We start from the raw sequence: 12,119 nt of genomic DNA, 5'->3' as shown, positions 1-12,119 counted from the left end.
TCACTTTCATGGTACGGGTTGTCCCAAAGTTACCTCGATATCTCCTTAAACTACATTCATAGTATCGGGCTCTGGTGTGCAGTCTGACCAGCTAAGCCTGCATGAACACTGCTGGAAATTCCTGCATGTGTACACACACAATTATCTTCAATCTTCTCACTTTTCTTTAGATAAACAAATTGCATGTCACTCACGTGTTGTCACGACTTCCGCCGAAGTCGGTCCATCTCCTTGTTCGGGCGGCGTTCGGCAGTCGACGTCACCGGTCTTCTAGCCATCGCCAATCGACCTTTCATTTTCCATTTGTTTTGTCTTTGTTTTCTACACACCTGGTTTCATTCCCCAATTACATGTTCATGTATTTAACTCTCTGTTTTCCCCATGTTTTTGTGTGTGATTGTTTCTATGTTCATTCGGTACGTTATGGCTGGTATTTCGAAGGGTGCTGTTTTCACCCCTGCGTAATTGATTACCGTTTATTGTTGGTCAAGTGTATTGTTACCTTGTGCCTTTATGTTGAGTAAAGTACGTTGCTCACTCATTCTGCTCTCCTGCGCCTGACTTCATGCACCAGCTACACCCACCTTCTGACACTTGTGAGGTTTCCAAAGAGCCAAAAGATTATTAATTGCAAAAGTTGACCAGCTTCAGTTGGAAAAGAGATTCACAAAATTGTACCTATTGACATGATTTCTTTATTTCTGACAGAATGTTCTACATTTGATCACTTTTCAGCCTGTACACCTGATTGTAATGAGCATGAATCATCTTGACCTATTTTCCAATCTCCATGTTAATTAAGGCTGATAAGGCTTAGGGCCCTGAACAGATCAATGGATTTGAGCAGTGTGGTTCTGCTGCTGGCTGGTCCTCTCCCGGTCAGTGGGTCACGATCACTGGTCTTGGCTGGGTTCCCCATCAGGGCCTCCATGGGACTGAGTGGCAGGCGGGAGGGGCTGATATCCCTGGGACTGAGAGAGGATGAGGAGCTATAAAGGAACACATGGCGAGTGTTGGGTCTGGCGTCCGCCAACAGCCCCCAGGATTCCATCTTCAGGGTGGGTATTGGAGGAACAGCTGATCCCTCGTCAGATGGTTTTGTATCCATGCACCCTCCTCCCATCACCAAGCCACCTGCACGTTTCCCCTCCTTTTTCAGCTCTCCACACTTTTCATTCTCAGGTCCATCCTAAAAGGGAATAAAGGGGATGTTATTAGAATGGCAGACTCGCACCTATGAGTGGCTTTTACTTCAAAGCTGTCCTAAATACCTGCTTTAGAGCTGAGACATTGAGGAGATGATTGGACTACACCAGGGAAAACCTTGAGGGTTTGGCTTTCTCTTTGCATAGAATTCCAATATTCACTACCTGGTACCTACGTCTTTCTTGTTGTCATCTTTCTTCTGTTTTTTCTTAGATTCTCACTCAACATCGGAACAGGAGTCCTACAACAACAAAAATGACCAATGTACATTTAAGGAGAATGAGTTTCTAAGCTATTTTTGTGTCACATGTTTGTTTGTATACACAACAAAAGTCTACCAGGAATTTCCCTAACTTTTTTTAATCGTCTTCTTGTCCTTCTCACGTCTGGAGGAAAGACAGTGTTCAACTCAGGATCTGGTGCATCTCCAAATAACATTTACTTTCTTGGTACTTACCTTCTTGTCTTTCTTCTTTTTCTTCTCCTCATCATCATCACCACTTCCAGAAGAGGAGCCCTACAGGGCAAACAGAGGACATGGTCCGTCAGAATCCAGTGTTCACCTCACTGTTGTTCATCGCCAAATAACATTTACTTTTATGGGGACTTACCTTTTCTTTCTTCTTCTTACCCTTCTTCTTTTTCTTATCTTCCTCGCTGTCAGAACAAGAGTCCTGGGTACACAGGAGGAACGATCCACAGTCACATTCTGATAGTTACTGTCGTTAGTTTGAGGATCACTCTCCAAGACAGTCAATTAAAAAACATACCTTCTTCTTCTTCTTATCATCCTCGCTGTCAGATGAGTCCTGGACACACATAAGAAATATTCAGCTCATTCAGTTGTCATTAGATATCTCAAATGAACAGTTATTTCAATTATAATTTGTGTTTTACACCCAATAAAAAAACCTACCTTCTTATGCTTCTTCTTTTTCTTCTTGTCCTTCTTCTTTTTCTTGTCTTCCTCGCTGTCAGATGAGTCCTGGACACAAATAGAAATATGCCGGTCATTCCGAGGTCATTAGATATCTCAAATGAACTGTTCTTTCAAAATAAAACATTTAAATAAATACCCTCCTCAAGACAGACATTTGAAACATTACCTTCTTCTTTTTCTTCTTATCCTTCTTCTTTTTCCTGTCTTCCTCGCTTCCTCGCTTCCTCGAGTCCTGGACACACAAGATAAATATTCTTGTCATAAGATATCTCAAATGAACTGTTCTTTAAAAAATGGACCCTCCCCAAAACAGCACAATAGAAAACACACCTTATCCTTCTTCTTCTTTTTCTTCTTTTCCTTCTTCTTTTTCTTGTCTTCCTCGCTGTCCGAATTGCCCTGGACACACAAGAACAGTTTCATTTGATATCTCCGATATCTTTCAAAATTGAAAAGACCCTCCCCCAAGACAAACAATAGAAAGAAAACGTACCTTCTTCGTATCCCTCTTCTTTTTCTTCGTATTGTCTTCGCTGTCTGATGAGCAGGAATCCTGTCCCCCCCCCCCCCCAAACATTAAGAGAGTGTAATGAATTCACTTACCAGTGGGCTTCTAACCATAACCCTGCACACTGGGTTTCTCAAAATAACACCTGTATGCATCGGCACTCACCGTTTTCTTTCTCTTCTTCTTCCTCTTCTTCTTCTTCTTGTCTTTCTCGCTATCTGAATCATCAGAGCTGGAATCCTGAAACAGACAAAACTTTAAATCAGACATCTATCCTGTGTTTTCCAAAGAAGAAGACGATTTGTAACATGTCTGCCTTTGCTTCCGTGCTGTAATGCTGAGGAGATAGAGCCAAAGGGGATGCAATAGCCAGAGTAGCTAGGGCAATATGGAGTAGCTAGGGCAATATGGAGTAGCTTGGGCAATATGGAGTAGCTAGGGCAATATGGAGTAGCTAGGGCAATATGGAGTAGCTAGGGCAATATGGAGTAGCTAGGGCAATATGGAGTAGCTTGGGCAATATGGAGTAGCTAGGGCAATATGGAGTAGCTAGGGCAATATGGAGTAGCTAGGGCAATATGGAGTAGCTAGGGCAATATGGAGTAGCTTGGGCAATATGGAGTAGCTAGGGCAATATGGAGTAGCTAGGGCAATATGGAGTAGCTAGGGCAATATGGAGTAGCTAGGGCAATATGGAGTAGCTAGGGCAATATGGAGTAGCTTGGGCAATATGGAGTAGCTAGGGCAATATGGAGTAGCTTGGGCAATATGGACATACAACATTTCATTGCTGCACTTACCTTTTTCATCTTCTTTTTCTTCTTCTTCATCATCATCACTGTCAGAGGAGGAAGATGAGGAGCTGTCAGAGGATGAAGAACTAGAATCCTGAGGGACAACAACAAAAAGCAGGTTACTATGAAGTACTTAACATCTTTCTAGGACAGATGTCTGTCATAGGGCTATAGATGGCCATAGTTTTAGTTATGGTGTTACACAGTTTTACTGTGATCCAGAAGTTACCACAGTCAATAGTGAGTCAACACAAACAATACGCTTGTTTTGTGTTTAATTATACAACACATGGATTTCTCACCTTCTTTTTCTTTTCCTCCTCGCTATCAGAAGAGGAGGAGGAGGAGGAAGATGAAGAACTGGAAACCTGTGGCAAAGACAGAGTGTCCAATCCGTCAGTCATATTGGGATGGTGTGGACCTTCCAACAATACCATAGTAAACAATGTAGTTGCTAGTTTGGAACCACAAACCTCAGATTTCTTCTTCATGTTCTTTTTTACCTTCTTTTTGTCGTCCTCGCTGTCTGAAGAGGAAGAGCTGTCCGAGGATGAAGAGGATGATGAACAGCCAAAGTTCTTCAATTGAAAAAACACTCAGTAGGTTAATTACAGCTATATTACTTAATTAAATACATGAGCTCAATACATTACACTTTTGGAGAGGAGCTCAAGTCCTAGGGCAGAATAACACAGCTCAGCTAAATACTTGTGGGAAAGGTTGTCTGTACTGTACCACAGGGAGCCAATGGGAACTGAGTTGAGTACCTTCCTCTTTTTCTTCAACTTCTTCTTCTTTTCTTTCTCTTTCTTCTTGCCTCCGTCTCTCTCGTCATCACTCAAATTTCCAGCTTCCATTCCTTCAGGAAAATCTCCACCACCTTTGGTCACGGGAAGGAAGACTTTATCATCCTCAAGATTTCCCCTTCATAATCTCCATATCTCTTCTGAGACAATTCTTTTTTGATTTACTTACAAATCCATTCAGCTGATGCACCACCCTCCTTTCCTTTGCCTTTCTTGCACTGTGATAGGGGAGTGGGTATTACAACAGACACAGTCGTTCAGTGGATACAGAGAGTTTAAATTCAAATTGAGGAGAGGAGTGTCTGTCTGTATATATGTTTGTGTTTACCTTGTCATCACCATCACTCTGACACAGAGCCCAGAGAAAGAGTGAGAGGTTGAATTCCTTGTTAATCTCTGACGCTCTCTGCTGACATTTTCTAAGCGACACATATATTGTAAACTACCTTCATTAGATACATTTCGATTTCAAAACTATAAGTCTTACAAACACACGCTTAGTACTGTTAGAAAGGTAATAACCGTGGGCTTCTGATACGGGTGTACATTAACAAATTGACTATTACAGAGCCAGAGCAACAGCAGGCAAGGAAAAGCAAAAGAAATACACACTGAGTGTATAAAACATTAGGAACACCTGCTCTTTCCACGGAGTGCGTACCACTTAAGCTGAGCCGACACTGTACTGGGTCCAAACCGCTCAGAGTTTAACAGTTGATATAGGTTAAGAGATGCATAATGCTTATTATGACCATTGATGGACCACGTTATGACCACTTCCCCTTCAGTACGTGATATGTTTCAGGGTTAAAACTCGCGAAAGGTCATGTTGTCATGCACCTCGATGACCTCACCTTGTCCCTCTTGTTATTCTTGTCTTTCTTCTTCTCATCTTCCTTCTTTTTTCCTTGACCTGATTTCTGTCCCAGGGTGCCCTCCAGTCCAGCACCCTCCTCGCCTGCAGAGATACATGGGTTCGGTCATCATTTCTTGTTGCCATTTCTTCTGCCCAGTGAAACCAAGTAGATAGGCGTCCATTGTGGACATGTTTATTGACGTTAGATAAATGAACATGAAAGATCTGATGTGATGTTCTGTTTACAATGACGAGAATGAGAATAGCTTTGCATGTAGAACATGCTGTGAAAACACATGTTGTGACATTTTAAAAGAGGAAATGACATACCAGCTGCTGAAACGTCAGCAGAACAGCTGTACTCATCCTTGCCCTGTCCGTCTCCCTCTTCTCCCTGTTCCTAAAGACAACAGAACAGAACATATGTAACTTTAGACTCATTTTAAAAACAGCTTTCAATGTTTTTGCCATGCTACCAACACGCTAGAACTCCTAATCTGGTACTGTATATTACCTTATTTTTGTCTGCCTCGTTGTCGGAGGAACAGCCAAAAATCCTAGAAGAGAAATGTCCATGAGTCAGGACGTCAGGTAAATGTTTCACAATAATGTCAGGTCACATTGTAAGGTTTCAGTCAGATTTGCTGATTTGGTCGAGGAATGATATCCAGTTTATAACACTTTGATATTGTTTAGCCACAATGGTGCAATGAGACATTTACTTACCTTTTTCTTTTGCTTCTTCTTCTTCTTTTTCTTCTTCTTCTTCTTGTCCTTGTCGCTGTCCGATGAGGAGGATGACGAGCTATCAGAGGATGAAGATGAGGAACTGGAATCCTGAAAAATAATCCGAACAAATAGTTAGTGTGCTGTGTAGACAAAATGGGCACCACACATTTCTCTGATGTCATGTTGAATCAAACCTTTTTCTTCTTCATGGTCTCCTTCTTTTTCTCCTTCTCCTCATTGTCTGACGAGGATGATGAAGAGGATGATGAGCTGGAAGATGAAGAAGAGGAGCTGGAATCCTGAGAGACAGAAAACAGGAACATCGAATAGGACCTCTTTCATGAGACATTTCACACGTTACCACCTGATACAGGAGAGGTACTGTACATACTTTCTTCATCTTCTTCTTCATCTTCTTCTTCATCTTCTTCTTCATCTTCTTGTCCTCTTCACTGTCTGAGCCTGAATTCTATGAGGTGGGGACAAAAATGCATGTTCTAAATACTGCCATGGTAACATTGAAGTAAACGCGGACTTACTCTGCGATATAGAGTATTAATGTCGCTTCTTGTTACTGTACACACTCCTGGAAAAGGAAATTGGCCATGCTGATGATACGAAATGACACAAGTTATGAAACCCACTTACATCCTCTGTCTTCTTTTTCTGTGTTTCCTCGTGGTTTAGATCAGTGCAGCCTTCAAGCCCTGCAAACAACATGTCAATATGTTTTAGTGAACAAGAATATAATATTTAGAATAGTATCATTGTTCTGTGTATTTTGTGGTGTTTCTGTTTGATGATGATTGATTGAACATAAACAATGCACAGGGTCAGATAAAACGCCAACAGTCAACAAAATTACAATCAACTGTAAAATTGCAATCAATACATGCTCTTTAGACTGTGATTACCCACCTGCCCACCTACCACACCTACCACACCCTCGCCTACCCATATTCCTCCCATCATTGCTTTATTATAAAACAATTGTGCCATAACCATGATGTCTATACATATAATGTGAATTGAGGTGAATGTGTCACTTGAGCAGTAGGCATGTAGGTGTAATGTTTGGTTACAAGCAGTGGTGTAAAGTTCTTAAGTAAAAATACTTTAAAGTACTACTTAAGTAGTTTTTTGGGGTATCTGTACTTTACTATTTATATTTTTGACAACTTTTACTTTACTACATTCCTAAAAACAATAATGTACTTTTTACTCCATACATTATCCCTGACACCCAAAAGTACTCGTTACATTTTGAATGGCTAGCAGGACAGGAAAATGGTCCAATTCACACACTTATCAAGAGAACATCCCAGGTCATCCCTACATCCCTGATCTAGCAGACTCACTAAACACAAATGCTTTGTTTTTAAATTATGTCTGACTCTTGGAGTGTGACTCTGGCTATCCGTTAATAAAAAATAAAATGATGCCGTCTGGTTTGCTTAATAAGGTATTTTTAAATATTCAAACTTTTACTTTTGATACTTAAGTATATTTCAGCAACTACATTTACTTTTAATACTTAAGTATATTTAAAACCAAATACTTTTAGACTTTTACTCAAGTAGTATTTTACTGGGTGACTTTCACTTTTACTTGAGTCATTTTCTATTAAGGTATCTTTACTTTTACTCAAGTATGAGAATTGAGTACTTTTTCCACCACTGGTTACAAGGTGGGGTCATTTGTGTATAAAGACAGTCATTTACTACAGTGCGTAGTTTTCAGTACACACGCACGAACACACATGGGGCGGCAGGTAACCTAGTGGTTAGAGCGTTGGACTTCGAATCGCCGAGCTGACAAGGTAAAAATCTGTCGTTCTGCCCCTGAACAAGGCCGTCATTGAAAATAAGAATTTGTTCTTAACTGTCTTGCCTAGTTAAATAAAAGGTCAAATAAATAAAAAATAAACATAAACACAGGCGTCACTCACCAGGCTCAGATATGAAGGCTACACCGTGTACTATAATATCCCCAGCGCCTTCTTTCTTTGCCTTCTTCCTCTTCTTCTTCTCATCCTGCAGACAGAAGTTACTACACTCACAGCGAGTTTGACTCATTCATCTAACGTTAACATATCAGAACAAGACAATACCCTGACAGGTTGGACAAAAGCGCCTGTCGGAACATTGGCTACATCTCCTTTTAGATCACTGGGTGTACTTTCCTTTCAAGGCATATTGGGTAGTAAACATAGATTTATTCCAGGACCTGCCGTGACAAAAAAGGGTCATTCAACAGAAATAAACAAGCATGACGAGTCAGCATCTACAAGAATGGGTTCTATCAGGTTCCAACCGACCCAGGGGTATCCATCCTCGTTTTATTATTCATGACTAATAAATGACTTATACACACGCACGCACATACACCCACACACGCACACACCATTCACATACAGGTACGTCCACCTTATGCATAATTGCTAGTTTGAGTGTTTTGACAGATCATATTCCAGAGAGTAAGCAAATCCCTACCACAAGAGTGGTACGGGACCTCTCTGATTCCTGATCATGTGGGCACCAGCTCAACAGGTTATGACTGGGTGTGTTTCCTATCTTAGATCTGGGTCCCGAGGGTCACAGCATGCCTACCATACGGGTTTCATTGTGGCTTTTAGTCTTTCAGCTAGTCTTTCAACCCCACATATCTCAAACAGGCAAACCTGTGTCTCCTGCTTACTAACGCTGACAGAACATAGTGCCGTTGTTCCAGACCAGCATACAGTTGAGTTTCTATTGTGGCATCAAAGTACCTGCAATCGATAATCAAAGCAAATCTTAACAAATTCACTTATTTCACACTCGAATAAACAGGTGCACTCATTTCCCAAGACAAATGTCCCAAAAATGTGATTCACATGTTTATCCTTGTATGAAAGACAAATCTAAATGATTGGACATCTAAAAGTGAGAAGAGTAAGATTAAATAAAGCAATTACATTAGTCACATTTTTATCAAATAAAAACTGCCCAGCCCAATGTGGCATAGTAAGACGATACTACATCCACTTTATAAAGCTGTGTGCTATGGCAAGGAACCTAATCTGGATACGCTTGACAAGAGTATTCCCAGGATTAAAGCAACATTGGATTGGTTTCAGGTTAGATACCATCTTTGCCAAAACACTCTCTATAAAGCAATTTGGTTTCCTTTCACTTTAATTGTTTCATTGGGGGATTCAAGTCTCCTTTTGGCTTCGCATGAACAAGATATCTGTCTAAAACTAAACACACAGCCCAATCCAACCAAAACGTACTCTCTCTCTCTCTGTTTGTTCAGTGACTCATTCCAAACAGGCAGCTTTAGACTGGACTGCCAGATGGGCAGGGTTCACACTTGTGTGACTTTTCTATTTGTTCCATTGCACAATACACGCTCAATCAAGCCCAGATCTTGATGTGTTGCTGATGAACATCAGGTCACATGTTAAGAGATTTGCATAGCTTACTTCACTGTCTGAAGAGCTGCTGTCAGAGGAGGAGGAGGAGGAAGAGGATGAACTGGAATCCTGTGTACAAGAAAAATAAAGAGGTTATTGCATAATTGACACCAGTAAAGTACATGTCAGTAGATACCTCCCCTATTTGGTTAGTTCCTACTTTACCTTTCATGCGTGAATGTAATGCATATGCTTCTCTATTGAATTTAGAAAGGGTCTTACAGAATGCCCCACTATTAAATAACAATATTTCTAGATAACATACTTAGAGATGACAGACAGGTAACAGATAGCCACTCTCCAATAGGTTACTGCAAACACATTAACAAAATACATCTATGTTTTTGGAGATCAAAATGTTTGGGCTCCCGAGTGGCACAGCCTTCTAAGGCACTGCATCTCAGTGCTAGAGGCGTCACTACAGACCCTGGTTTGATTCCAGGCTGTATCACAACCGGCCGTGATTGGGAGTCCCGTAGGGTGGCGCACAATTGCCCCAGCGTCATCCAGGTTTGGCCGGTGTAGGCTGTCATTGTAAATAACAATTTGTTCTTAACTGACTTGCCTAGTTAAATAAAGGTCAAATAGAAAAATCAGCCCTCAGCTGTGGAGCAACTACACCCTAAACGAGTAGTGTAGAGCTGACATGACACTGCATTTACGTTCGGGTCTCTTTTACCAAATTTGAGAGGCTCTAGTAAGCAATACATTCCAAGTAAGGAATGTTAAAACTGGAACCACTTGGGCGACTCACCTTCTTTTTTCTCTTCTTTAGCTTCTTCTTTATCTTTTCCTTCTTGCCTTTGTCCTCATCCTCGCTGTCTGAAGTCTGGGAGCTGTTAAATGAGTACAGGTCAACCTGAAGGAGAGAGAGAGACTGTAATTGTTACAACTGACAGATGGATATGACGGAGTAAAAATAGATGTTAAATATACTATTGCTTTCATACTGCACGCATGCACTAGTGCACACACTAGTTGACCCATTGTTGGTTTCCTTGTAGAGTCTTTGACTAAACCATGAATATAAACGTGCACTATATTCTCCCCCTATCACAACATTTTTGGCCTACTTTCATTGTCTCCCCAGCCCTCCCATTGAACCTGGCCCTCTCCGACATACCTTTCCAGATCCTCCTGCAGGGGCTTTGGGCTCTGTCTTGGCTGCGTTACTGGTGTCGGCGGCAGACAGCCCTCCTAACCCTCCATGCTCTGCAAGCACCCATTCACTCCTCCCAGGCTGGATCTCCTCCAGCGGGCTCAGGACCACTCGTCCTCCCTCTCCCCCCACTCCATCTCCATCTACAGGCCCTGGAACTACACAAACCAGCATAGATTAATACACAATTATATTTTCCATTCACAAATCAATGGTTATTGTATTGCATGTGTTAGAATATTTGTTCAGTTGTCTTAGACTTGTATCCTATTGTACCAATCACCTACAGACTGAGGCTTTTGCAGTGCAAACAATATTAAATACAATACAAAAACGAGAACCAGAGTATCAAAAATGCATAGGCCAACTGTTCATGTATGAATGGCATAAAAGTCTATTAATATTATGGTTTAAACATATTATCTAATGCACTTCCTTATTTCTCACACTGTACTCCATCCCATGCAATGATGCATTCAACTCAGAGTACATTTGTAGCCATAACGCACAAAACAAATTGACTACATCTATATATTGTCTGTCCTAAGTAGAATAACTGACAGATAACTGAATTATGCATTGAGTGACAACAACAGGTTTATTTTGACCACGCCACTGCATGACCCGAAAAAGACCAATATTTGTAGAGCTTTACACAACAGTGCACCGCTTCAAATGTCATATATCTACATGTTTCCAATTTACGCATAAAGCAGAATGGAGTAGATTATAGAGTTGGTGATAATGAGAAATTATTGTTACTTTTACTGGGGAATATACTTAAAGAACGAGACCCGTTACATTTTTACACCACATAAAGCTTTAAACATATGTCGGTAATCTATAAAATCTATAAAATCACTAAAAGTGCATAGATCACCATACCTTTGGGCCTGTTGAACTCCATTCAACTCAACAGCCGCTCCAGTTACACCTCGTCGTTTGCTGTGAAATGATGAGCTGACTGAGTTACAACGATAGTAACTCCTATATGGCCATCGGCCAAGGTGTGAGTGTTGTGTTGTTTAAATGTGTAGGCCTGTGCAGAACAGGTAAATCCGTTTTTCACAGTAATGGGCTGACCTTTCACCTTGCATGTAGAACATTAGCCTAATATCTTTAAAAATATATATTGTTTATGTCTGATCTATATAATACGTTTTTGTATAGTTTGTCCAAATGTATTATCTCTTCTCACAGTACATGGAGGTACAAAAAACAAACAAAAACAATAAGTGTATAAACATATAATTGTCAAAACATTACACCTGTCAGTATGGTCAGGTGTGCCTTGCGCAAAATAAGGCGCGTGATGACACACAGTATTGCGCTGAATACAATTTTTTATTGTGATATCTTGAAGTGCTAAAATTGATCTCTGAACTACAGCCAAGGGGCAAATTATGGACATTGTTTGGTTAGAATTTAAAGGGTTATGTAGGCCAACCAAAGGTGTAACTTGGGGTCAGGGTCAATGGGGGATCCTGGGGCATTTATTTAAAGCATATCGTAGCTGTGAAATGGTTGTTTCTGGTGAATGTTACAGGGAAAACCCAACACTTGATATTTCAGTCAATATACCCCAATCACAACTCAAATACCATATTTTTCTGTATTACTTTAAACCATTGGTCTAACTGTAACAGTTCAGTAAGCCACCACCC

The 12,119-nt window shown here is 40.8% G+C and overlaps 2 protein-coding genes across 3 annotated transcripts; both read right to left on the bottom strand.

Annotated features, from left to right (window-relative positions):
• Window positions 1-675: 675 nt before the first annotated feature.
• LOC120029164 (nucleolar protein 58-like) lies at window positions 676-5,476 on the bottom strand. Its single transcript, XM_038974466.1, has 17 exons — window positions 5,473-5,476; window positions 5,109-5,212; window positions 4,583-4,600; window positions 4,424-4,472; window positions 4,184-4,328; window positions 3,751-3,816; window positions 3,455-3,542; window positions 2,820-2,894; window positions 2,640-2,699; window positions 2,477-2,545; window positions 2,313-2,378; window positions 2,123-2,191; window positions 1,977-2,015; window positions 1,818-1,880; window positions 1,664-1,723; window positions 1,382-1,447; window positions 676-1,189 (listed from the first exon to the last, which is right to left on the bottom strand). Exons 1-16 carry the CDS (start codon window positions 5,474-5,476, stop codon window positions 1,424-1,426), a joined length of 999 nt encoding a protein of 332 aa, XP_038830394.1. The 3' UTR covers window positions 676-1,189; window positions 1,382-1,423.
• LOC120029083 (protein FAM133-like) lies at window positions 4,386-11,474 on the bottom strand. Of its 2 annotated transcripts, XM_038974388.1 has the most exons (13): window positions 11,341-11,474; window positions 10,420-10,613; window positions 10,051-10,155; window positions 9,306-9,365; window positions 7,788-7,872; window positions 6,488-6,546; window positions 6,231-6,308; window positions 6,034-6,138; window positions 5,837-5,947; window positions 5,625-5,667; window positions 5,441-5,510; window positions 4,583-5,212; window positions 4,386-4,472 (listed from the first exon to the last, which is right to left on the bottom strand). In XM_038974388.1, the coding sequence occupies exons 1-10, from the start codon at window positions 11,360-11,362 to the stop codon at window positions 5,626-5,628; spliced, it is 861 nt and encodes a 286-aa protein (XP_038830316.1). In that variant the 5' UTR covers window positions 11,363-11,474; the 3' UTR covers window positions 4,386-4,472; window positions 4,583-5,212; window positions 5,441-5,510; window position 5,625. The 2 variants fall into 2 exon arrangements, with proteins under 2 accessions (XP_038830316.1, XP_038830315.1); XM_038974387.1 differs by having other exon boundaries at window positions 4,386-5,212.
• Window positions 11,475-12,119: the final 645 nt, after the last annotated feature.

The sequence above is a fragment of the Salvelinus namaycush genome, chromosome 34 (genome assembly GCF_016432855.1).
Source record: "Salvelinus namaycush isolate Seneca chromosome 34, SaNama_1.0, whole genome shotgun sequence".
Taxonomy (NCBI): Eukaryota; Metazoa; Chordata; class Actinopteri; order Salmoniformes; family Salmonidae; genus Salvelinus; species Salvelinus namaycush.
The sequence above is the reverse complement of the archived record's forward strand: the minus strand, read 5'-3'. Positions and strand labels throughout refer to the sequence as shown.